Source organism: Xiphophorus couchianus, chromosome 12 (genome assembly GCF_001444195.1).
Source record: "Xiphophorus couchianus chromosome 12, X_couchianus-1.0, whole genome shotgun sequence".
Lineage (NCBI taxonomy): Eukaryota > Metazoa > Chordata > Actinopteri > Cyprinodontiformes > Poeciliidae > Xiphophorus > Xiphophorus couchianus.
In genome coordinates, this window is record NC_040239.1 from 10,317,594 (window position 1) to 10,341,917 (window position 24,324).

At 37.6% G+C, this 24,324-nt stretch overlaps 2 protein-coding genes and 1 long non-coding RNA gene across 10 annotated transcripts; 2 read left to right on the forward strand and 1 right to left on the reverse strand.

The window, feature by feature from the left end:
• Positions 1–1,312: 1,312 nt before the first annotated feature.
• On the reverse strand, positions 1,313–12,558 carry rmi1 (RMI1, RecQ mediated genome instability 1, homolog (S. cerevisiae)). 7 transcript variants are annotated; one of them, XM_028034706.1, is made up of 9 exons: positions 12,429–12,558; positions 10,582–10,805; positions 8,299–8,409; positions 6,822–6,971; positions 5,539–5,609; positions 5,228–5,351; positions 5,025–5,106; positions 4,299–4,470; positions 1,313–3,211 (listed from the first exon to the last, which is right to left on the reverse strand). In XM_028034706.1, the coding sequence occupies exons 2-9, from the start codon at positions 10,741–10,743 to the stop codon at positions 2,041–2,043; spliced, it is 2,043 nt and encodes a 680-aa protein (XP_027890507.1). In that variant the 5' UTR covers positions 10,744–10,805; positions 12,429–12,558; the 3' UTR covers positions 1,313–2,040. The 7 variants fall into 7 exon arrangements, with proteins under 7 accessions (XP_027890507.1, XP_027890506.1, XP_027890508.1 ...); XM_028034705.1 differs by lacking the exon at positions 12,429–12,558 and adding an exon at positions 12,017–12,407; XM_028034707.1 differs by lacking the exon at positions 12,429–12,558 and adding an exon at positions 11,341–11,398.
• On the forward strand, positions 2,970–7,551 carry LOC114155051 (uncharacterized). Its single transcript, XR_003597665.1, has 2 exons — positions 2,970–3,123; positions 6,769–7,551. It is a non-coding gene; the product is annotated as an uncharacterized LOC114155051 (long non-coding RNA).
• On the forward strand, positions 11,513–24,185 carry hnrnpk (heterogeneous nuclear ribonucleoprotein K). Of its 2 annotated transcripts, XM_028034708.1 has the most exons (17): positions 11,513–11,555; positions 12,536–12,608; positions 12,724–12,886; positions 13,198–13,295; positions 13,474–13,530; positions 14,485–14,528; positions 15,910–15,982; positions 16,626–16,739; positions 16,934–17,062; positions 17,358–17,686; positions 18,033–18,083; positions 19,758–19,797; positions 20,570–20,585; positions 20,932–20,964; positions 21,466–21,533; positions 22,107–22,276; positions 23,376–24,185. In XM_028034708.1, the coding sequence occupies exons 3-17, from the start codon at positions 12,829–12,831 to the stop codon at positions 23,404–23,406; spliced, it is 1,311 nt and encodes a 436-aa protein (XP_027890509.1). In that variant the 5' UTR covers positions 11,513–11,555; positions 12,536–12,608; positions 12,724–12,828; the 3' UTR covers positions 23,407–24,185. The 2 variants fall into 2 exon arrangements, with proteins under 2 accessions (XP_027890509.1, XP_027890510.1); XM_028034709.1 differs by lacking the exon at positions 11,513–11,555 and having other exon boundaries at positions 12,530–12,608; positions 18,036–18,083.
• Positions 24,186–24,324: the final 139 nt, after the last annotated feature.

Genomic DNA, 24,324 nt, shown 5'->3' on the forward strand with positions numbered 1-24,324 from the left:
AAACCAGTTGTTTAACACACAGGTGTGAAGAGAAGGATATAACATCAGCAAGACAGAGTTGTGGAGAAGTTTAAAGGAAGGTCAGTTTATAACATTGTAAATCTCGAGCATCTCAAGGAATACTCTTATATCCATCACCTAAAAATGAAGAATATGACAAATGCAAAACCTACAAAGGCCTTGTCGTCTTCCTTATCAAATCAGCCAGGAAAGGGGAATATTAATTAAGGAAGTAGCCAAGAGACCAATGGTAACTCTGCTTATCTCTTGAGATCCACATCAAGTTGAGGATTCTGAAAAAAGTTGTACACTCTTCAAATGTGGCCTCTATGAGAAAGTGAAAACATTTGGAAGAATATGCTTTGGTTACACCAAAAGATAACTTTCTCGCTTAATTGCTAAATGCTGTGTATAGTGAAAAAATAACACTGCATGTCACCATAGAAACACTAGGCAGTGAAGCATGGATGACCCTAAACATACAGCAAGAGTTACAATAAATTTATTTATTTTATAGCATATTAACATTTTAGAATAGTTCAACCAAAGCCCAGACCTAAATCCAATTGATAGCTTTGGCAGAACTTAAATAGTCTCCGATCTGGTTGAGCTTGAGAGGCAAAGAAGTTTAGCCTATAGAAAAGCAAATCTATCTAATCTGTCTATATCTCTATTTAGCCTATATCTCTATCTCTATCATGCCTCAAAAGATGAGGTATCATCTTTTGAGGCATGATACCTCAAAAGATCTGCAGCTATAATTTTGTCTACAAAGTATTGACTTTGGGGCTGAATATATATGCATAGAGCAGTTTCAATAAAAATTCCTTATAAACATCACAATTATGCCTTACTGTGTAAACAGTGTTTAAATACATTAGATGGGTACAGAGATTGAGAGGACTGCTTTGTGGAAGGGTTTGGAACAATCACCTCATTATGAATGTCTAGTAGACAAAGGAAATACCTTTGGCTTTTAAGAAGAATAATTTAAAAACTAATATCCTGTGAAAAAGGTGATGGATAATAAGTACGAATAAATGTTCACTGTGGGTAGCAGGCTGCACTACTGTAGAAAGCACCCTGTTACAAACCTTGCGCAAATTATGGGATGGGTAAAGTTAGACCCTTCAATATTAGCAGCAAGGTGTTTCCACTATAACAGAACTGTTACAAACCATGTGAAGTAGGAGAGAAAAAGCTGGTTGTGCAACAAGTCAGCGCAATAGTAACTTGGTTACTAAAAGAAAGCTTAAATAGACATGTTCCCCATGCTCACAGATACTACAAGTGGAAAAACCATGAAGCAAAGTCTGATATGATAAACCTTTTGCTATCTTTTTATTTCCAGTACTTAGAGCAAAAAAACAAACAAATCATTACATTTAAAACCAAAACCATGGACGTGGCTCTGGAGAGGAGAGAAATAATCAAAGCTCATCGCCTCTCCTTTATCCCCCGCTTTCCTTTCATTCTCCTCTGAGGAAGTTTATTAAAGACCCATGCTGCCCTTGCCTATTCAATCACTTTTCAGTGAAAAGTAATGGTCGTGCTGCATGAATGCATAGACTGGCAATTCATTACTGTAATCAGAACATGAACACCCCCGAATCCCTACTCTCGTCTCCACTCTTCTCTCCATGTAGTTTTCAATGTTACACAGAATGTGTCATGCTTAAAACTGGGTTGTTTAAACCAACATTCAGTTAATAGGTACATGTGAGTATTTAGATACCCTCTTTCTTCTGTAAACTAAACGCAACACAGTACATATGTAATAGCACAATAAATAGAAGGATTAAACCCTCTAATGCCAAACAGCAGAATGCTGCGTTCGCATATAGCAGATGGGATGCATTGCAACACAAGATCATCAGATCATAAGACTCCCAGTTCACACCTTCTGCTGTCAAAAATGTAGCAGAGGGGCAGGTTGATCATCAATTTTGATCATAGCTTTATTGGCAATTTTATATCTCTGCCGAAGGGCAATTTAATGTTTCCATTGGAGGTAATTTTCTCATTTTCACCCACTTCCACTCAGCTGCGTTTACTTTCCCTCACCCTCTGCTCCAGCTCCTGCAGTACTCTCTCGCTGACTGGTTGAGCCTTGGCCACCACAGCTCTCCCGTTGCCTGGCTTCACAACGATCGTCATGATGCAGCACATGTCCACCAGCTCTTCCTGGCATCTCCGCATGCCGGAGTCTAGCTCCCCCCTGCGCGACGGGTCACGCTTTAGAGCCGTCTTCTCTGCTACGGAGAACCCCAGTAAGCCTGTCAAAACCTCATTGGATAACTCCACATCCAGGTAACCAGTTCCATCAGATATGGAAGCAGAAACACTCCAGACTCCATTACTGCTGATCAGCTTTCCCAGCAGAGTCACAATGAAGGCTTTGACGCAGATCTCAGTGGGTTGTGAACATGGTTTAGACATAAGCTTGTCAAGTAAGCATAAGTAGGTAAAAGGTACAGAGGTCAGAGTGAGTGCAGGAAAGCTGGGGTCACCTTCTGCAGCGTTTAAACTGTGAATTTTCTCTTGAGATGTTCCAGTCACAGTTTTTGGGGACATCCAGGAAAGGCTAGAGCTGGTGTTGCTTTCTCTATCTCTTCCAAATTGTTCTTTAGCAGAGATTTGAGCCAGTCCCCCAGACCTCTCTCTTTGCACTGGATTGGGCTCAACCTCTTGAAGAAGACAGTCCATGTCTTCATCCATAAAATTATCATCATTAACACCCAGCCCTAACTCTTTCGATGGCTCTAAGACTGAGGGAGAAAAGAAGGCTTTGGATGTTGTTGAAGCCTCCCTGCTGAATCCTTGATGATCTCTTTTGAGAGATCTGGAGGGAACAGATCCCTCAAATGTCCCAGATCCATGTGAAGTTTGTGCCTCAAACCGAACAGGTTGGGCTTTTGTTGCTCTTTCCACACTGCTTTGATTTTCTAATATTCTGTTATTCTGATGTGTGCTTCTATGATCGTTGTCAACATTTCCACTTTCCTGTAATATAACGCTGTCTAACTCTTCCAGGGGAAAGTCTTCATCGGCAAATTCATCGTCTGCCATGTTGTCTTCTTGGCTATTTTGATCCATCACATCAGAGTGGAACAACTCAACGAGGTTCTCATCATTCTCGTTTCTTCGAACTGACCCACTCCTGTTAGTTTGTGTTGAATTAGTACCGTGAAAAGGGGTGGAAGTTTGAGTCCTACAAAATACAAATAAATTGATTATTTTCCAAAATATTGCAAAGAAAAGGTTTCTGGTAAGATATACAGTAGCTGCTACAAGATTATACCCCCGACTTGCTACATTTGCATTTATGGAACTATAACAACATAGTTTATAAGCCGTGACAAAAATTGTTATTTGTTTTTATATTTAATCAAGACATACAACAAGAAATTAGTAGACGATCAGAACAAAATGATTTCCAGCATGACCAGTCTGTTGGATACTGAAAAATCCCAACTTTTCTTCGAACCAGTAAACGCACCAAACATAAGCACAATAAAGGTTAGGCGCTGACATGTGGTTGGCATGGGAAGTTGTTACTGAATGAGGAAGACTTATTTTTGCTAGGTCAGTATTTTGTTTTTAAAATACCATAATGGGATTGCACAGAAATTTAAAAGGATATTTTATGGGCAACTGTGTTTTCTAAAACACATCTGTGGTTCATTCAGGCTGTGAGGAAGTGAGAGAGCAAGACTTTCAACAGACACCAGGAAGGCTGAATGTCTTATGGTAAACTTGCTCTGTTTTGTCATCCTGAGCTTTCAATCTGTCTGTCATGGAATATTATCTGGAAGTGTTAAAACCTTGTTTGGAAATCTAAGGGCTAAGTTAATTTGTTTTTTAGCAATAATTATAAGAGCCTGAACAATAATAGTAATAATTTTTGTCTTTGTTTTAAAATACATATAAAATCTTGGTTTACAGTGACTACTCTCTTGCAGGCGTTGTGCTGTCACCTCTGTTTCAAACAAATAATTATATACTGATTATGGCAAGAAGGCAAGAAAATTATGTTCTGACAGCAAACTTTACATCACCTTAAACTACAGTAGTTAAAATTGTCTAAGATAGGTGTTGGCAGGCCAACACTTGAACTCATTGCATTTGTTGTACCAAGTGGCATGATAATAACGGGAACCTGAGAACACCCACAGACATGTCACCCCAACATTTTGTCCATTTTCTTCAAAGACGAGCATGTGAACTATTTAATTTCACTAGTATATAACCGTACAAAAAAAATTAAGCACAACATATTGGGACAGTTGACCACTGACCTGAATGAGACATGGTCTCCAAGGACGGAGGACAGAGCCAAGGTCTCCTGCACAGTCCCATAACCACTATCTCTAGATGGCTGAACCTGAATGACTTCAGCCTCACTGTGTTCCTCCAGACTGGCCAAGAGCTCCGCATCGTCCACCTCCAGGTCCTCCGCTGCCTGGTTGTCTTCACAGACCAAAAAATAAATAAAATTATGATCATTTTTATTACAAAAGACGGGATATTCTCATCTAGCTGTTTTATTATAACAAATTAATTTACTTAGTATGGGTGGATAATTATTGTAGTGATTATCATGAAAAATATTTTAGAAGAATTTAGATTTATTGTTGCCATACTAAATTGAAAAACTGACAGTATTTTCAAAATTGTTATTGTTTGTTCCATGAGAGAGTCAATAAATATCGGTAAATGAGAATATATGATTAAATGCAGTTACTGTATGCAGGTTAGTGATACAAATCAAACTTCCTTATGTGACTGGTGTTCTGAAAAAGCCAATTTCAAATGTGAATATATATTTCAAGAGCAGCATTTGTGGGGCAGTCATTGCTGTGGCATGTAGTCACAGCCAGTTACTTAAAATAAGACTGAAAAGTAATAAATATTTTTTTTGTTATCCCTCTTATCATTAACATAATGGTACCACAAAATATAGTGAAAATAATGGAAATTCAGATCGCCCTTCATCAAAGATCCATAAACTCTTGTGGTTCCACCTTGTCGTGGTTGTATCGAAGCCTCTTCGTCTTGGTGCTGCTCTGTCTCTGGGAGGCCCAGCGTCCGGCACAACACCTGTCCCTGTCGTGGAATAATAGATGTGCACAATTACTGTGTCATACTGATAAAAATACAGAAAGAACAAGTTTTAAAGATTCAGAACAAATGCATGAAAAATCCAGTATCTCTATGTACAGCTAACCTGAGTATTCCTCTCCACCAAGTCCTCTACCTCACCACCCAGGATCTTTACATTGGACGGCCCCAAAAGCACAACACCAAGTCTGCAAACCATCTTGCCTTGCAACTGTAGCTTTGCTCCAGGCCTAAGAAAGTTAACAGCAACTTAGAAAATTAACAAGTTGGTAAAAATGCACACAATAATATGAAAACACAAATTAGTAATAAGCTATAACAGTTTTTAAAAAATGTAACTGTAAATGTAATGTTTGGTGATTCTGTAAAGATAGAAACAGTGTTAAGCAGCCAGTCCTTTATAAATCTGTTGCTAACCTGAGTGTTGAACTGAGCGCAGGGATGGACTGATACTCCATGGCCTCCAAGCTCTGGACTCCATCTGTAATCTGCAGAGCAAATATATCATGTTTTCATGTTAGCTACAGCATCTTTAGCATTCACATATTCAAACCTTTGCAGACGTCACAGACTAAAACTACAGTATTTACATACAATAAACAATAATTAAAAATGACTTGTTAAATACCAGAATAAGAATAAGAATTTTTAAGGCTGTTGTTTAACTTTCCTCAACTTCAGGCATTTTTCACATATTTTCTTAGGACTGAATAAAATTGTATAATTAGTCTGAGATCAGGCCTTTGTGATGGTCACTCCAAAACATTTGACTTTCTCATCCTAAAGCCACTTTGTAAATAATTTATCTGTATGCTTGGAGTTATTGTTGCACTTTAAGCGGTGTATTTGAGACGTTGCTGACATGTGTCTCCTCTGCATCTGTGCCCTTAAGTTAATTAGAAACTTACAAAATCCAAATACCAAAGCTGTTTAAATGTATGGTTATTATTCTGTGTGTAAACTTTTGATTCGGAAGGAAGTAATTACTAAATAAATCCTTTATAATTCTAGGATTCTACAAACAATTTTGGTAATCCAAACTGACCTGAAACAGGAACAATTTAGTCTAAATAAATATCAGACAGAGAAAAAAAGGGTTATATGTCTTTTCACACAGTGTATGTAAAGATCTTGTTTCAGTTATATGTTAATGGTCTTTTGGTCTGGAAAAATAAAAGGCAGCAGAAAAAACAAGAAACTTTTGAAACTTTCCAAAAAATGTTAGCAATATAATATATGCACAAATTCTGAGAAAATGATTGTCTTACGATAAACATCGCAATAAGACATCTCTACAATTTATTCCTCTTTGTGCTCTCACAGATTGCATCCTATCACTCTGATTCAGAAAGAGCAGCAGACGTATTCACCATCGTACTAAATAAAAGATGAAGTGGGGTCTTAGCAGCAAACATTGTGCAGCCATTCAGAAGTTCAGTGTTCATATGCTTTTAGCATCAAAGTGCTAAAACCAGTAAGCAAGTTAATGAAAAATGCCTTCAATTAAAGCTCTCTTCTAAGGAAACCTTTTGAAAAAAAACAAAACAGGTTGTCATAACTAAAAGAGTTATGACAACCTACTTATTATGCTTTCACATGTTTACGTAAGAAGGCATGACATTCATGTTTCCTTTAATTTCTACACAGATCAACACAGAAATTTATTTTTTCATAAGCCAAAACGAAGAAGTGACTGTGACCTGGAGTAGCAGTATACGGGTCGCTTTGGCCTCCCAGGGCCTCTGAGTGGTCTGTGTGACAGCGGAGACCTCGTCATTGGTGCAGTCTGTACCCCTCCACTTCTGCAGCTGACCATATGCAGGCTGGCTGACATCCAGCAATGAGTCAACCTGAAGCAAAAGGAGACTAATCAGCTTTGGTTCAAGTTGCCTTCACAATTATTTTGTGATCATCTAGTTGCTTTTTTTCACATTGTACTTTTTGGTTTAGAGGCTAAGTTTATTTTTTTGCCTGAGCTGTAATGGATGAAAATTCAATAAACCCTCCATACCAGACTATTAGGTAAAAATATGAAATTATAGTTTGTCTAAGGCTATCATTTTGAATGCTTTAGAAATTGTAGGGTTCTGAGATTTTAAGCCATTTTAATGTAACCAATGTATTTAGGGTATTAGTTTTCCACAAATTTCCCTAATTTGGCTCCATCTTTGCTTGAGAAATACAGCAAAGATGGAGCTGAAAAGGTTGGATCTGAGATCTGTATTTCTGTACACTTGAATTGGTGTTTAAATAATTTCAGAACCAGATGTACTGCAAACCAACAGATAGTGCACTTCTTCTTTTTTTGTAACCATCACAGAACTCAATTATAGCCAGAAGTGTAAGGTATGAAGGCGTTTTCTTCTGGGGATTCCAAAATACTTTAATCAAGTTTTTCAAAGAAATAATAATAAAAAAAACTTCCAAGTATTCTCTGCCACAATTCTATTTTCTGCATTTAAGGAACTTGTACCCCTTTTTCATAATGTTTTTATATATAGTTGTTGAATTCAACAAGGCTTAATGTTTGACTTTATTTCCTGAATTTCCTTATTTATTTGAAATTATAAACAAAAACATACAGCCAAAGCTGAGGAGGGAAACGATTGGGACTGAGTACCCACACTAAACTGTATTTTATTTTATTTTATTTTTACCATTCTGGTCTTCAATAATCTAGTTTTCTTAAAAAGATTTTTTTTTCTGAAAATGTACCTAACATGAATCAAGGCAGCAATGCCGGTTATATAATTGCTCATCTTTTTCTCAACCGGTCTGTGTCCTGTCTATCTAAAATCTGATTGATCTTAATTTGCTGATATTTATGCCACACAAAGCATCCATATTCATAATAATTCATAGTTCTGAAGTCATAATGGGTCACGTTGGCAATATGAATATGTACTTACCTGAAACCATGTTTATTTTCGCTGTAATGAGTATTTTAAAATGAAGCATTCTATTGTTTTATTAGATTAGGTCTCAAGTGGTTTTCATAAAAACTGCAGTTGCTGACAGTTAAAGAATAGCTTAAAATACTGTAGATCTCTTTTTAAACACAAAATGTTATTTTTCATCATCCTTTTTTTTTAAAATATAGTTTTAGGTTTTTGGCCAGACTTCCACAATCCCAAGCAAGAGAGAAAATAATGCATTTAAGGAAAAAGAAAACAGCACCTGGACACAAAAGGTGCCATTGAGTTCTGTCTTCTGGGCCTGAGCGAGTCCTTCAGGGAGAACCGGGTGATCCAGGTCTCTCAGATCTGTCAGGAGCCACTGGTCCAGGACCTAAAATTGTGCACCAAACAGAAAGTTTTAAGTGACACTTGTACCAAATCTCTTAATTTCACAAAGATGATTGACCATCGAATTATTGCCAGGTGACTAATTATTTAACTGATTATTTGACCTGCTGGGGGAGGTCAAATGATGCATTTTGAAAAGTTTGATTTAGTCAAAGCTATGATTTAACAAAAATATTAGCCTCGTCACAGGGTGTTTGAGGCGCAGTGACTCAGTAGCATGATCAAATCCCTGCTGCTTATTCATTTCTTATCAATGACTGTTTGCACATGTACGCTTGCGTCATATAAAAAAAGTGCTCTGGAATGATTGGCATCTGGGAACCATGTGGGTTACCTTAATAGACTGATAACATGGTCATCCTGGAACCATAAGGAGACTATGTGCCCCCCACCCCTGAAAAATGAAGCAATATCTTTGACAAGTATCTGTTTGAAAAGAGATAGACTTTGGCCCTGGAAGGACACAGCTGCTCAGTAGCAATATTTCAGTCCACTGTGGCGTATGAGAGATGCGTCAGTGCAAGAAAACATACCCCACATGACGCCACCACCAGCTGGTACAGCTGACACCCGGCATGACGGATACGTGCTGTTTACACTAAAATTCTTCTCTGCTATCTGTTGCAACAGAAACCAGGGATTTTCAGACTAGGAGGTGTCATTTTATTCCACCTGATCAGCACATACCATGATTTGATCTTATTGTTCTCTGTTGTAACTATTAAATAATTATGGTAATGGGCTTTCAAAGTTAATGTGAAATGCTTTCAATTGGGAAATAGTACATTTAAATTTTTTTCCTAAAAATTCTCATTTGCAAATTGAAAACAAAAAAAAAAACTACTAAAGCTGCATAATATTATAAAAACAAGCATGCTGTTGATACTAAATATCGCAATGATGATGCCATTTCTATCACTGTTATGTCCCTTACACTCTCCATGAGTTTAAGCTAGAGATGAACTGAGGTTTGTGATCGATTATTGATCTGGTTTTTGCAAAGCTTGAATGTACAAATTACAATTTCAACAGATTATGTTTTTTCTTAATTAAATATAAAATAACAAGGTATAAAAATTGAATATATTTTCCTTGGTCTTCTGGGCCTGGGTAGGTGAAGTTAGCATTCTAAAAAGCAGTGGTATTCAAGTATATTCCAAAGAAGGTAAAATTGTACTATAACTGGGAGTTTTCTAAATGATTGCTAACATATTTCATTACATTATGTGTCAAACCAGAGGTTAAAAAGTTCAAAAGGATAAAACAAGACCAGTTTTGTAGTTCTTTGTTTAGCCTTTCCATTATTTGCTAAATGTTTTTCTCTCACTCTCTCCCTGACTAATCCACAGAACTAAACAATTAATAGAAATACAGTTTCCTTTAAAACAGCATCTTAGATCTCTGTGCTTTCTCTCCCTTTATTGTAAAGGTAAGGTAAATGTAATTTTATTTATATAGCACATTTTCAGCAACAAGGCAATACAAGGTGTTTTACAGGAATGAATTAAAAGGAAATACAAACAAAATAACAAACCAAAGGAAAGAGCAAAAGAAGAAAAAGAATCTAGAGTTGATCTAAAGTATGTAAACTAGGTGCTCCTGTTCAGGGTTGCTAGATAAGTATCCTCTGGTCTAATTCCATCTCTGGGTTGGAAGAACAGGAGTCTAAAAAGTAGTCTACGTAGTAATGTTGATCCAAAGTATATAAACTAGGTGCTCCTATTCAGGGTTGGTAGATAAGTATAAGCAAGTAAACAATGGTCTAATTCCTTTTCTAGGTCGGAAGAATAGGAGTCTAAAACGTAGTTGCTAGGTAGTTTTTCTGGATTCTAAGTTTGTTCTAATTCCTGTTCTGGGTTGCTAGATAAGTATAAGTAAGTGTTCTCTGGACTTTCTAAGTATGCTCTAAATCTGTAAAAGTAATGAATACTCCACAGTTTCTAAGTAATAATAAAAACTGAGTCTAAACATCTCACTGATCATTAAAGTATCTAACTCTCCCCCTTGAATGTTGTGTAAAAACAAACGGATGTTTGCCACGTAAAGCAATTGTGCGACCTGTAGAGACAGTAAGAAAGAAGGAGACAGAAACAGCACTGAAATGGATGTTATGATGTGATTTGTCAGACCAGAGTGATGACCTGGCTGTACCTACCTGCTGATTGATTTGCTGCTGAGACAGATGATCTGCTCCTCCAGTCTCTCCTTGAATCCACTCAACGCAGGCTTCAAGCCAGGCAAAGGGAACCTGGACATGGCGAGCGGACTGCAGCCAGGCTTGAGTAGCCCGTACTACTGAGGGTGTCTCCGGGGCCATCCTCCTCTATGTTCTCTGCAGTTTATATCGCTGGTATTTTCTGCAAGTATTCTCACTATTATCTGGAATTACATACAGACAACTTTTAAACGTTGTTATGTGAGCCGTCTTTAATCTAGAATTATCAGTTGATTTATTTAGTTGATTTTCTTAATTTCAGGATGTAATTATACAACGGATACAAATCAATTGTCATAGGAGTGTGAGTGGTAAGGGCTCATTAGTCCCTATCCTAATATGTATGATTAATATGAAAGTGTAGCGTGGATGTAAACTGAAAAAGAAGAAGAGGCATCAAAACAAAAGCAATTATATACTGTGATTAAGAAAAGTATGCACGCTAAAGTATGTTTTGCGTAGTGTTACCCAAGCAGAAAATGAAAGCGTTTCATCCACAAGGCGAGCTAGTACCAACCGAAGGCGCCAAAGTTGACTAACCAAAACATCAGTTAGCAAGACCGAGGGAATAGCTGTCCATGTCCTCAAAACATCCGGAACACAACAATTGCCCAATAAAACATTACAAACCTACTATAAGAGATGTCATAACAACAAGCAGATTACTATTAGGCTGGTAGGTAAATTATTTTTACCTACAAAATAAACTAGAAATACAGCTTTGCATATCCACATCCGGAAATAAGGCGTTAGAAACGCCCCTCTTCACATGATTGGCAATATTTCCACCCAATGGCAGTCCTCGTACCGTTAACGTACTTTCCATTGAGCCAATCAGGACACAGTACACCGAGTTGTTCGTTTCCAGGCTCGGAAGAGAAGGAAAGGAGGAAGGAAGTAAGCAAGCTAGCGAGGTGATAACGCTGCAGGTTTGTGTTTTTTGGCGATATTTCCAGCTTTTTTCCGAGCACCGTTGGTTAAAAATAATTGGTATGCATACGTAAAACTACGAGAAAGTACGTTTTATGGTAGTTGTTTCATCTGTGTCCGGCGCCTTAAAAGCTGGCCTACCTAGCTACGGTTACGCACTGCCTTGGCAACATGGCGAAACTAGCTAGCCTTTAGCTTGAATCGTTACTGTTGGTCTTTGTACTGGACATCATTCCAACTGGAGTTGCCAGCTGAAATTTAGATATATAAACTATCTCAAAACAGTTTGCGCGTAGTAGTTATGGGCTACTTTATATTAAAGTTTGATTTCAGATACGGGGAAATGACTGGCTAAGCTAATGCGTGGCTCCGTAGGCTTAAGCAACGGCTGCCATTTAGCACGACGAAGCCGGAGTCCGACTACATGGACTAAATTGATACTCACCAAACGGTTATTTTAGTATTCTATTAACTCAAAGTTATTATAATTTTTACACCGACTAGATCTGATGTCTTCCACACGCCTAAAATCAGTGGAGGGACGTTTTGCATATTTGCCGACCAGGAGGAAGTGAATCGTAAACCAGCTTCCACGACGTGCCTTCAGTTTAATTTGAACTAATTCACTTCCAGTTTTGTCAAGAATAATACGTAATATATATTCTTTTGTATTTTAAAACTAAAAACTGAGGTCTGTTAATCGATCAGCGCGTGTGTACATATATATCTTGTAGCATGTTGCGTACGATACGATTTAATTGAGTAACAATTTGATTAATTTATCCTTTGGTCTGTGTATGCGCCCTCCGACCAAACAACAGAACTTTGTCCCATAAATATCAGTATTTGTCGCTTACTGTTCTTTGTTATGCAACATCATGGTTGCACGATGCAAAATGAAAGTGCGATCAGTTTTGTTTGGCTGCATGTCAACATTAAAAGAAGGAGCTTCCCTCCCTGACAGGTTGCAAGAGCTGTTTGGCCCCCTTCACTTCGATCCGCCTATGAACACGCCCTTTTCCCTGTAATAAATATCGGTGAGTCCAGGCTGTCTAATCGTTTTAACAATTTTAATGCTGACTTCAGACTAGCTGACCTGCCTTTTTCCTCTCCTTTTTTCTTATCCAATTTTTATCGCCTTCAACATGCCAGGAGACTAGAACACAAACAGGGGCTGGTTTCCTGCTACCTTTTCCTGCTCCTGTCACCTGCACATCGGATCAAGGTGCTCTTTTTCCACTATACTGTCTGAAGACCATGGACACAGAAATTGATCAGCAAGATGAGACCTCATTTAGCAACACAGAGACGAATGGTATAAAGTGTAACTTATTTATGTTGTGCGCTTTAAAGATATTCATTTTTTTTGTCTTTGTACATGTACATGGTAGCAGTGATATATTGTATTCCACTAAAACTAAATGTTCTTTTTTGTTTTTGTGAGACCTGCATGTTTTCTTTTGTAATTAAAATGATTAGTTTCTATAATCATATTTCTTTTCTATTATATTTTCAGTATATGAAAAATTGGACATTTATGAAGTTATTTCTTATGAGTAACATTTTCTTGAAAGGGATCTACAGTGTTGTCAGTGTGTCTATTTTTATTCTATTTTCTTATTCCAGGTAAACGCCCTGCTGAGGATGCAGATGAGCAGAAATCATTCAAACGCTCCAGAAACAGTGATGAGATGGTAGAGCTCCGCATTCTCCTGCAGAGCAAAGTAATTCAGCCCTGTTTTGTTTCAAAATTTAGTCTAATTGTAAATTCTGCTCTTATTTTAAGATTTTATATTTTTTACTAGTATGATTTCTGATTATTTGAGCATACTTAATCGTCTTTACATTTTTTTTTCTAAACATCTTACGATTGTGATGTTTAATTTTTCTTTTGTATTGCAGAATGCAGGAGCTGTAATTGGGAAGGGTGGAAAAAACATCAAAGCCCTCCGTTCAGATGTGAGTACATCAAAGTTTTCTTATCACAGCCAGAAATTCAAAAAGAACATTTTTGTGTTCACTGGCCTCTCAGACTCAACCTTCTCTGTTTGGACAGGACCAGGTTTTGCCTCAATCCTTTTTAAGTGTTAAAAATTATTGCAATATTTTCAATTATTTCCTTTATTGTAAACATAACAAACCAGCCAATTTATTCCTTTAGATATACAGACAAAATTCTGGAGTTAATTTCATCTTGTTTTTGTAGCTTGAACAACATATATTTTTTGCATCCATCTAAACTGGACAAAGGCATAAAAGCCCAATTTATCTTTTATAATGTTAAAATATTTAATCCAGTTGGCAATATTAATGCTCTAGTTAATTTAGAATGAAACTGGCACAGTGCTGATTTCTTAATGTCACAAGCTAATATTATTTATATTAGCTACATATAGCTAATAGCTACATATATACATATACATATATATTTTAATGTTGCTGAAAACTGGCCAATTATTGAATAATTCTATGTCATTGCCTCTTTCTCTGGTCATTTACAGTTTGTTCTCCCCCTCTTTTTTCACTGTCTCTGGTTTTATTCCCCCAACATTAAATTTTCGTGTTCTTTAATATGCCATTTCCCTTTTTTCCAATGTCAGTTTCTCCTCTTCTCTCTTTGACAACCCAATCTCTGAGAGAATCAGTTTAAAATCGCATTTCAACACTGCAGAGCCTGTATATTAAAAATGTATTCCTCTCCCCTCTTCCTTGTTTATTATTTTTACTCTTTACTTTTTTTGCCCACTTCCTCCTCCTCCTCTGTTGCCCATGTTCTGGATGGCCCCTCCTGCGCCCGCCCACCTGACACCCTGGTTGGCCCTGCCCATAATCGTGCCCTGTCCCTAAATGGGCGTGTTACTTGATTGACATCTGTGCTCGAATGGCCCTGGCCCCTGCCCATGCCACGCCCAGTACAATGCCAGTGTGTCAGTCCCAGACAGCAGTGGGCCTGAGCGGTATGTCCCTAAGCTCCTCCCTCTCAATGCCTGACTACAGGTCAAACAAACAAGAAGAAGTGAACAATAATTTGTAGTCCTACCTTTTGTCAAGTCACTATGTTTAAACATATTTAAAGTTTATCAGACTGAGCCTAAATACGATTTTTATCCTAATCTGCCTGTTAAACATCATGTTAATATCCTTTCTATGCCATTTTTAAAGTCATGTCAGGACTGTATCTAAAGTTGGTGCTGTCAGGGTTATTCCACTGTCTTTGAAAATGTCTGCTATAATTTGTGTAGATTTTTTTTCTTTTAGGGTTTGTAGGTTTCTCTTATTTGTGGCCATCTGTCCTGTAAATCTTCTTCATTTTCCCTTTCTAAAAGCTCAGTGTTTGTGTATAAATAATGGTGTTTTTGGTTTTCTGTTAGTTCTATGAGCTCACTTGCTTTTAGTCTCATCCCATTTTATTTTCTTTTTGTAGTCCAAATATCAAAATTTAGATTTTTATTATTTTTTTTATTGATTCCTAAGTAGTGAGTGTGTTTGTTTCCTTGTCTGTCTTTCATGTAAGCAAATCCTTAATTGCTGGAGTTTTTGAAACGAAAGGTTTTGATTTAGTCCATCCATGCTTCATTTGAGTTCATATAATTCAATTTCCCTGACCCGGTTATAAGCATTAACTCCAGCGATATCAAATTTACAACCTTACAATAGCATAATCTTCTGTCACTTTTGCTCATCTGCAGACTATGTTGCTTCCATGTGTAATCTGCTTTAGTTCTCCTTATCAGTATAACCACTGTATCGCCACAGGTGGGTGCAGACAACAATATTTCAGCCACTAGATTTAATTAAAATTAAACTTAAATTCCCTATGGTAAAAACAAAACATCTTTGTCATCTTGGCTTTTGTGTCCTTCACCTCATTTAGAGGGTAGTTTTTTGTGGTGTGCATCCACCAACCTATACCATAAACCTTTTAGAATTTTCTCTGGCACTTTTATCTATTCCTAAAACTTCACTTTCCCCATCTTGCTTCCTCAGTGGTTGCCAAATCCAGTCCCCCTTTCTTTTGGGTCCTTTTTTATTTTGCCACTGTACTGCTTGTCTCTGGGAAAGGATGCCTTTTTATTGTACTATATTCCTCACCTTCCCTATAAAATGACCACCAACTTATTGTGTAAAATGTTAGAAAACGCAGGACCTTATAATTGAGGTAGCTCTTTATTCTCCACTTCTAGCAGTGTTAGCTTTTTTTATGAGTTAAACCAGAGGTCTAATGAACTTTATAATCTGAAACTTTGTTTTCTCCTCCCTTGGGATGCCTCCGGGGTACCCCAACCCCACCTCTCTGTTGCCGTGCTCTGTTTTGTCATTGGTGGATAAACTATGAAGAATCCTGAGTATCAGTGCAGACATAGAGACTATTGGAGAAATCCTACTCAAGATTATCCCTACATTGGAAGAAGTGAGTTGTTTTGGCTTTGATTTTTATGAATCTTTAGTAACACTTTAAAACATTTCAAATAAGTTGTACAGAGAGCAGTGATTGATTTCCTTGCTGTCATTTGTTGATCTGCTTTGTAGGTGATGTAGTTCTACTATTCTGTTTTGACACTGTGTCAACATGACTAGTTTGATTTTGGTTTAAAGCCATGCATTAGTCATGGGTCTTTCAGGTTCTCACAATGAGATGACCATGACCAAAAATGTAATGGTTTAATTGTATTTATGCAAAGAAATTAAACACATTTTGACTATACTATATTAAGAAAACATGCAATATACAATAAAGATATAATTTGCAAAAAACTAAACTGTTCTGACAAATATGTAAAAAAAAATAATAAAAAATTTCATAAATTATTGTTGATTTTTTTATTTTATTTTTTTTTAAGTTTCCAATGATTGTGTTTTTTTTTTGGTCAGAGTAATTTTCAAACAGGAGAATGTAGGACATGAAGTGAAAATGTAAAGACAAAACATTTCAGCAAAACTGTATTGATTTTTGCCAGAATGAAGGAAAATGGTTCAGGCAAGTTTATGATCTTGTTTAGGAAGGAATGTGTGGAAACTGTTGTCAGCATATCGCTTTTATTCTGTTTTTACAGTACCAGCAATACAATGGCAACGACTTTGATTGTGAGCTCCGTCTGCTGATCCATCAGAGCCTGGCGGGCTCCATCATCGGTGTGAAGGGAGCAAAGATCAAGGAGCTTCGGGAGGTATATGAATATACAAATTTTAGTACTTTATTTTTCCTCCATTGAAAAAGTATCTTGTGAAATTTCCTTTTTTTCCCCTTTTTTTTAATCAGTATTAATACCTTCTGATTTCCTTTTTAAGCGCCTTTGTTTTGTTGGAGCTTTTTTTTCTCTCTCTTCCTACTCATGTGTGTCTTTCATGCATGTCTCTGCAGAACACAAAGACCAGCATCAAGCTGTTTCAGGAGTGTTGTCCCCAGTCAACGGACCGTGTGGTGCTGGTTGGTGGTAAAATGGAGAGGGTGGTGGAGTGCATCAAGACCATGCTGGAGCTCATTTCTGAAGTAAGAGTGATTTCCACTATTAATGAGTGAATTTTATGCTTTTCAGGCTTTACACATTAAGACTTGATTCTGTTTCAAAGCCCTTTATTGAGTGTGTTGTTACGTATGATATAGTAATGATTTAAAGATATCCACTTAAATGTCTTACTTGATGGTGTGATTTAGATTTTCTTCAGTCATATGAATATTTATTTTTAAAAAGGTTTCCTTGCATATAAAACAGATATACTACTGTATAAAAGTAAAAAGTATAAAATATTTCTTTTTGTTTAAAATGTGATTATCTCCACTTTAGGCTCCAATAAAAGGCCGTACACAACCCTACGACCCTAACTTCTATGATGAGACATACGAGTATGGTGGTTTCACCATGATGTTTGAGGAGAGGGGAGGCGGCCGCAGGCTCATGGGAGGTTTCCCCATGCGTGGAGGCAGGTCCAGTGGTGACCGCGGGTATGACAGAATGCCTTCCAGCCGAGGGGCGCGTGGACCCCTGCCTCCCTCACGCCGTGATTACGATGATATCAGCCCCCGCCGGGGTCCTCCTCCACCCCACCCCAGTAGGGTTGGCAGGGGAAACGGGCGTCCTCGAAACATGCCAATGGGTCACCCATACAGGGGAGGGTAAGCTCAGTGCTGCTTTCTGAATCTGAATTTTGGAGTAGCAAGCAGCCTGCATGCACTTTCTCATTGGTTTTATGTAAAGTTTTTGAGTTTTACCTTAGTAATATCTCTCTTGTGGCTATTCTTTTGCTTTGTCTGAAAATGTTAAGCTTTTTTTGCTTTCTCTCCATTCAGATAAATTCTCATTTCTACCAAAACAATTATGTTTATTATTTAATATGTGAGCTAATGTTGCTTTTTAATGAAAAACTATTGTTCGTATTTATCATTTCATTAAGCATAAGTGCTCATCACTGTATGTCTGGTTGTGTTTGTCCTTTTTCTTCTTCCCATTTCCATGTTTCAGCAGAGACGATCGTTACTATGACTCATACCGTGGCTCAGATGACAGGTCAAAGTAAGTCTTTGTTTCCAAACTTCTGACTAAACCTCCTAACAGGAATGTGTTAAGATTTTTGTTTCAATTTATGTTAGAAAATAAGCCATGTGGGATTGTCTGTTATCTGTTTTGTTACTATTGAGTGGCATGCTCTTTCTTTAATAGTAAGAATAAATTTCCAGTTCCTAAAAGTGTTTATTATATTTTGTAATCAGAATTTTTGATTGCATGGATGGCTTATTTCTAGTGCTGACTCTCATTCTCTGACAACTCGGACTGCATAATAGTTTACAATTATATTTCAGTTTATCAAAATTGCAAATAACTACTTGGACTTCAAAGTATCATCCGGCCAAGCGCTCGGTCAGCAATATATTCACTGATGTTTGTTGTAATTCAGCACAGGATGTTTTATGAGAGCTTTAAGGTGTTCTGGTAAATTCATAAAAAACCTGCAGCTAAGTTTTTTTCTTTGCCAAAATGACAAATTTAACCACATTCAACTTTTTCAACAAATGTTGAGGAACTGAATTTTTTTTTATTGAACTATTATTTTACCAGGATAAAAAACTAATTGAAATTAAAAATCTCTTTTTCAAGGGACTCCAAATAAAAGACCGAAAAGTACACAGTTAAAGAAGAAAAGAAAAGAAATTCTAAATTTAATATTTTTCCTATGGTAGACTGCTTACCATCAGCAGTCTATGTTTTCAATAAACTGAGGGTAGAAAGATGGAAACATTGTTTATATTAGAAACTGGTATTTTCATTTTTTACTCTGTAATAGTGTCATAGATCTATTGGTCAATTCTTGTATATGCTTTAGAATCTCTGTTCCTCGATTTTTCTCTCTAACATTTTTTGAAGATTTTGGTTTTCGATTGTCAAATATATTGATTTGTATCAAGTTGTGCAAAATGGCAATCAAAAATAACTTATTTGCACCAATATTTAAGCGATTTATATTTCATGTAACATGCATTTAAACGTTCCATATTTGTCCAGTGGGATGCCCCTTTACAGCCTAAGATGTCCTAAGTAGATATAGATTGCAGTGAAGGTGAGGGTGAAATTGTAAAGACAAAAAAGGAAAGGAAAGAAAAATCTCCACCAAAACAAATCCTTGCAGTAATAAATAATACAGTGGTATGTTTTTCCAATATTGTGCAGCTTCAATTGTCAGGCATGGCATAACACTTCTTTGTAACAACAAATTGTGTTACAGGACTAGAGGAAAAATGTCAACGTAAACAGTTACTGATGCTAAAATCCCCTCACATTTAAGGTCTACTCAAAGTTGGCACACGCGCATGTGTTATTATGGAGTACAAAAGTACAATCCTAATACATTTTGTCAGCTATTTTCACTATTTGTGCTCAGCTTTTAGGAGGGAAATAACAGCAGCCTTTGGCTCTGATCAGCATCACCACCACCTGTCACTCCTCTCACCATAACACTGTCAGAGCTGTTCCTGTTACTGTGTGGGAAGATGGTTGGGAGGAAATGTGTTTATACTGTAATCTTGCTCAGCGTGTGTGTGCAGTTTGACCTAGACCAGAAATTTTTCATGGAATATTTTCAAGATTTTTTTTCCTCCTCCAAGTATTTTCTATTTCTTTCCCGTCCAACTCACTTTTTTTTTTCCCTTCCCGTTTCTCTCTCTGCCTGTCTGTTCTCCTCCCCATCGCCAGTGACAGAAGAGGCAGACCGGATCGCTACAGTGATAACATGGTTAGTGACCCTTTGCTAAATGCGTGCAGCTCTGGTGTTCGCATCCTATTAAGTGTGAGCATCCTCAGGCTAGCACAAGACAATATGTTGTGATTGTCCATTGTCCTGCCATTATATAGTATTTTTGTGACAAAACAACAAAGCAATGTCCATAGATCCAAGGCACTTTTTGCATGGTGTAAGCCACCCCACCAAATGACCACAATAACCTCAGCAGGAGACACCCCATAATAATCAGCTGTAATTGCCCTCTTACTGTGTATTTTTCATGGCCAGCTTGTTTTTCCTGCGAAGAGAGAGAGAGAGGATGTTGGGAGTGGAGAGGGTGGGGAGGTGGGGGTGGCCATGGTTCGTTGCTAAGCACTAATAATGCTTTCTTGACAGACTGGAAGGTTTCTTTTTGCCTTTTTCTCTTTTTCCTGTCTCTCTCTCTCTCTCCCTGAGACCTGGCAGGATACTGCCTACCGTTGCTCAGCAACAGCTTTTTGAATTGCTTGTTGCCCTGGTAACAGCAGCAGCTGAAAATGGGGGCTGATAGAGATGCAAAGAGAGACAGGAAAAGGGGTGGGGATGGGGAGGGGGGAAAGGAGGTGGAGTCTGTCTCATGGATGAAAACTGGGTGGTTTTCAATTGGGTCTACTCTGAACGAGGCTGCCTCGTTAGGTTTCTGCTCACCAACCTGTAGCGATTTCTATCTGCTCTTTAGTCGAGGGAGAGGGATGTATCTTTTTCCTCGCTGTAACACTTCTGTCTTTTTGTTTGTTCCTTGCAGAGTGGTGGTGGATATGGTAAGTACAAAGCTCTTTCACTCGCATTGTGTAAATGTTGTTACAAGGCTGCTGCATTCATAAGACTGCAGGCCTCAGATTTCTCCCCAGCATAAGGAAGCAAGAAGACAAAATGATAGAAATTGATGGGGAATCAGACTGAAAGGAAATGGCAGCTGTAATTTGTGTAAAACTGTATTGATTTTTTTTTTTTTTGTCACAACAGAGGACTTGAGATTTCTTTTTCTATTCACATTAAATTGATGCTGTGGTGTATTTTGTAGCTTTTAAAGTACATTTTGAATTATGTGGCAAATTAGTGGGTTTTTTTGTATACAATCTTGGATATTTTTCCTGTCTTTCTCAGATAACAGCTCCTCCTGGGATAGCTACCAGTCAGGTTAGTATTCCTCCTTTGCCCCCAATCAGTTCCAGTCTGAGACATTTCCAGAGTTCCGATTTGTTTTGGTGTATTTATATTTTATTCACTCTATTCATTCTCCAAGCACTCAATAAAACAGCAGTTCTAACCTTATTGATGTCACAAAAAATCTGGCCAAAGGCTGGAATGTTGTAGTAGTGTGTGGGAGAAAAAAATATTGCTCCGGTTTTGTCACTGGTAGTTTTTTCAGTCACCTACTTCTACAACTTTATTTCTTCCAAACATCTATGTGACTCATTTGTTGGTGTAGCGGCACTCATGTAACTAACACACCATGATGCTGTATTACTACAACTTGGCAGCTTTGCAGTCACAACAAGCTTTTCCTTGCCTTTTTGACAAGGCCAAATTGTCGTTTGATCTGTTCTTTCAGTACTCAGCAGTTTTGGTAAAAAGACACAAGTGTTTGTCTTGAATCTTTTTATTTTCTAACAGTCTCTGTATTTTGCGTGCCTTCAGGTGGACGTGGATCCTATAATGACATGGGCGGTCCTGTCATCACCACACAAGTGACAATCCCTAAAGACGTGAGTTTATGACAATGACATCAACAGCTTGGCAACCAGAGAGAGATCTGCTTTAGCTGAAGACTCAGATTGTACAAATGTAGTTGAATTGTTTTTTGTATTGAAGTTTTCCTTTTTCTTTTGCTACATTTTATCTGCTTCTGCTCAGCTAATCTGAGTTTTTATTATGAAGTCAAATTTATTTAATGTTTACTATGTTTAATTCTAAATAGAAAATAATTTTATATTTAAATTAAGATTTACTAAACAGTGGGTCAGAGGTCAGAATTGGCCAATTCAACAGTTTTGATTGCCTGGTTAAATACAGAATTTTTTTTTTTTAGTCAAATAAACTTGTCTCATCTAAACCTGGAGCAAGCTTTCATTTTTACTTGTTTCTAGTAGTTCAGTAAAATTCTGATTAAGGACACGTGATTTGATGTGTAAATGCATATGTGTTTCTTGGATTCAAAACTTCTACTAAAGGAACTGTAGCATATTTTCTTTCAGTCAGTAAAGCAAATGTCTGTAATGGATGGAAGGCCAGATCCTCCCTAACTCCATTTTTTTTCCTGTGGTGTTCTCCACAAACAGCTGGCTGGATCCATCATCGGTAAGGGAGGCCAGAGGATCAAACAGATTCGCCACGAGTCGGGGGCCTCCATCAAGATAGACGAACCTTTGGAGGGTTCAGAGGATCGCATCATTACCATCACTGGTACCCAGGACCAGATCCAGAATGCCCAGTACCTTCTACAGAACAGGCAAGTTCTTGCTTGGTGCATTTATTCCGTCCTAACCAGTAGAAATGCCTGACTCAGAATCCTATTTGAAATGCCATTATTTTCTTTAAATTATATCTTTTAAAGTCATAAAATTGTATTCTTAAATTCCAAACAGGTGAAAATGTTCATGCAGTAGTACTCGAATCGTGCAGGCCGCCAACATGCTGAAGCTTTTCAGCTTTTTTTCTGTGCAAACATGACTAAAGTTACTTAATTGTTCAATTTGTGCAATCACACATATGGTTCACCGATTAGCATATTTTTAATAGAATTACATTCCAACACTAGATAGCCAGTTTTTCTTGTATTATACATTTCTTTTGCCTGCGGTCTCTCTTCACTAACCCCCTTCCTTTCGTCCCCATGCAACCTGCAACTACTTCTAACCTTCCTCTTACATGAAATGGCTGTGAAGGAGTATGCATGCTTAAAGGTGCATATTGTTAGCTATTTTTATAAAGGGGCAGTGCGGGAGACAATTGTGATTGACTCGCACTAGTCCGGTAAATCTGATCAGTAGACGGAAAAGACAAATACGATGTCTATTTGCCATCAGAGCCGTTTCAATGTGAAGCAGGGAGTGGATTGATTCTTCCCTGGCTGCTGCTGTGTGGAAGACTAGTGATTTTGTTGTTTTTAGTTAGATTAAGCGACAACAAATCACAGTCTGCCAAATAGCACAGGCTCCTCCTCTTCTGTCTCCCTTGGCAACCAGTAGGCACGTATAATACACACCATTTCCTTATTGATGCCATCTGAGCTTTGCCCGATTGCTAATACATTCTCAAACCCTCTGCCCTGTCTCATGAGTAGTGTACTGTTGCCATGATAACAGATCCCGCCTCCCTCTTCCTTCCTGTCTTCCCTTTTCTGTGTTCTGCACCTGCTAGCCACAATCCTCTTTTTCTCCTTTCCTCTTCCCAGATCATATCTTCTCTCCTGTGCTCTTTGTTTCATCCTGCAGTTCATCCTCTCACATCATTATCCTGCAACAGTTGCAGTGTTTACGCTGTTAATTTTGTGAAATGCAAATACTTTTTGGTATTCATTTTCCCGCTCTGTTTTGTTTTCATTGTAGTGTGAAGCAGTACTCTGGTCATTTGCTGTAGACCTTGAGGGAGCAGATTGAAGAAAACTCGGATTGAACCCCGCTTCCTCTTCTCAAATCTTTTTGCCCTGGTCCAACACCCCCTACCCCCTTCAGACTTTTACTCTGGATTGTGGGTGTCTTTTTTTTAATTTTATTTTATTTTTGTATTTTTAATTAAATGTCCGACATTCCTGTGCATCGACAAAAATGTAGAAGATCTGCATTTTTAAGAGTGTAGTCCAATAGTTTGTCTGATTTTTGCTTTGATTTTTCTTTTCTAACTCATATATCAGAATATCTCAAGATTTCCCTCAGACATAAAAAATAAACCTAACCTTTATTTTTTTGGATGGATTTGATTTGTTTTTATGCATAAATGTGGATGATTGTGTCCGTGTGGGTGTGTGTGGCTTGGTATGCGTTCAGTTGTCTCCTACAAATTTGTGCAACATACAGAATGTAAGATGTTCCTTCTGTTCTTCTCTAACAGCTCTGGGGAAATTTAAATCTGTAGAATTGATTTTGCATCGTTTGCTGGGAGTTGTGTACAAACAAAACATAATTTCTACGAACACTCTAGCGGTGCAACAAAATAAACCTGGATTATTGAAGTAACTCCCAAAGTAAGCATTTGTGTTGGTAGTTAGAGTTGAGGCATTTTATTGGTTATTGGACACATATACTAAACTTTTCTACTTTGTCTGCAAGTTTCTCTCCTCTGAACTGGCTTGCTCTTCATTGTTGTGAACTTCACAATGTCAAATTTAAAGAGAAATAAAGATGCCACTTTTTACTGAATTTTTTTTGGTGTTTTAATAGCGTTCTGATTTTCATCTTTACCTTGACAGCTAGATTGACTTCCTGTTTGAAGTTAATTAAAATCTGTCAAAGAAGTTCGGCAGACTTAGCAGTTAAACGAGCCAGTCCTTTCAGAAGA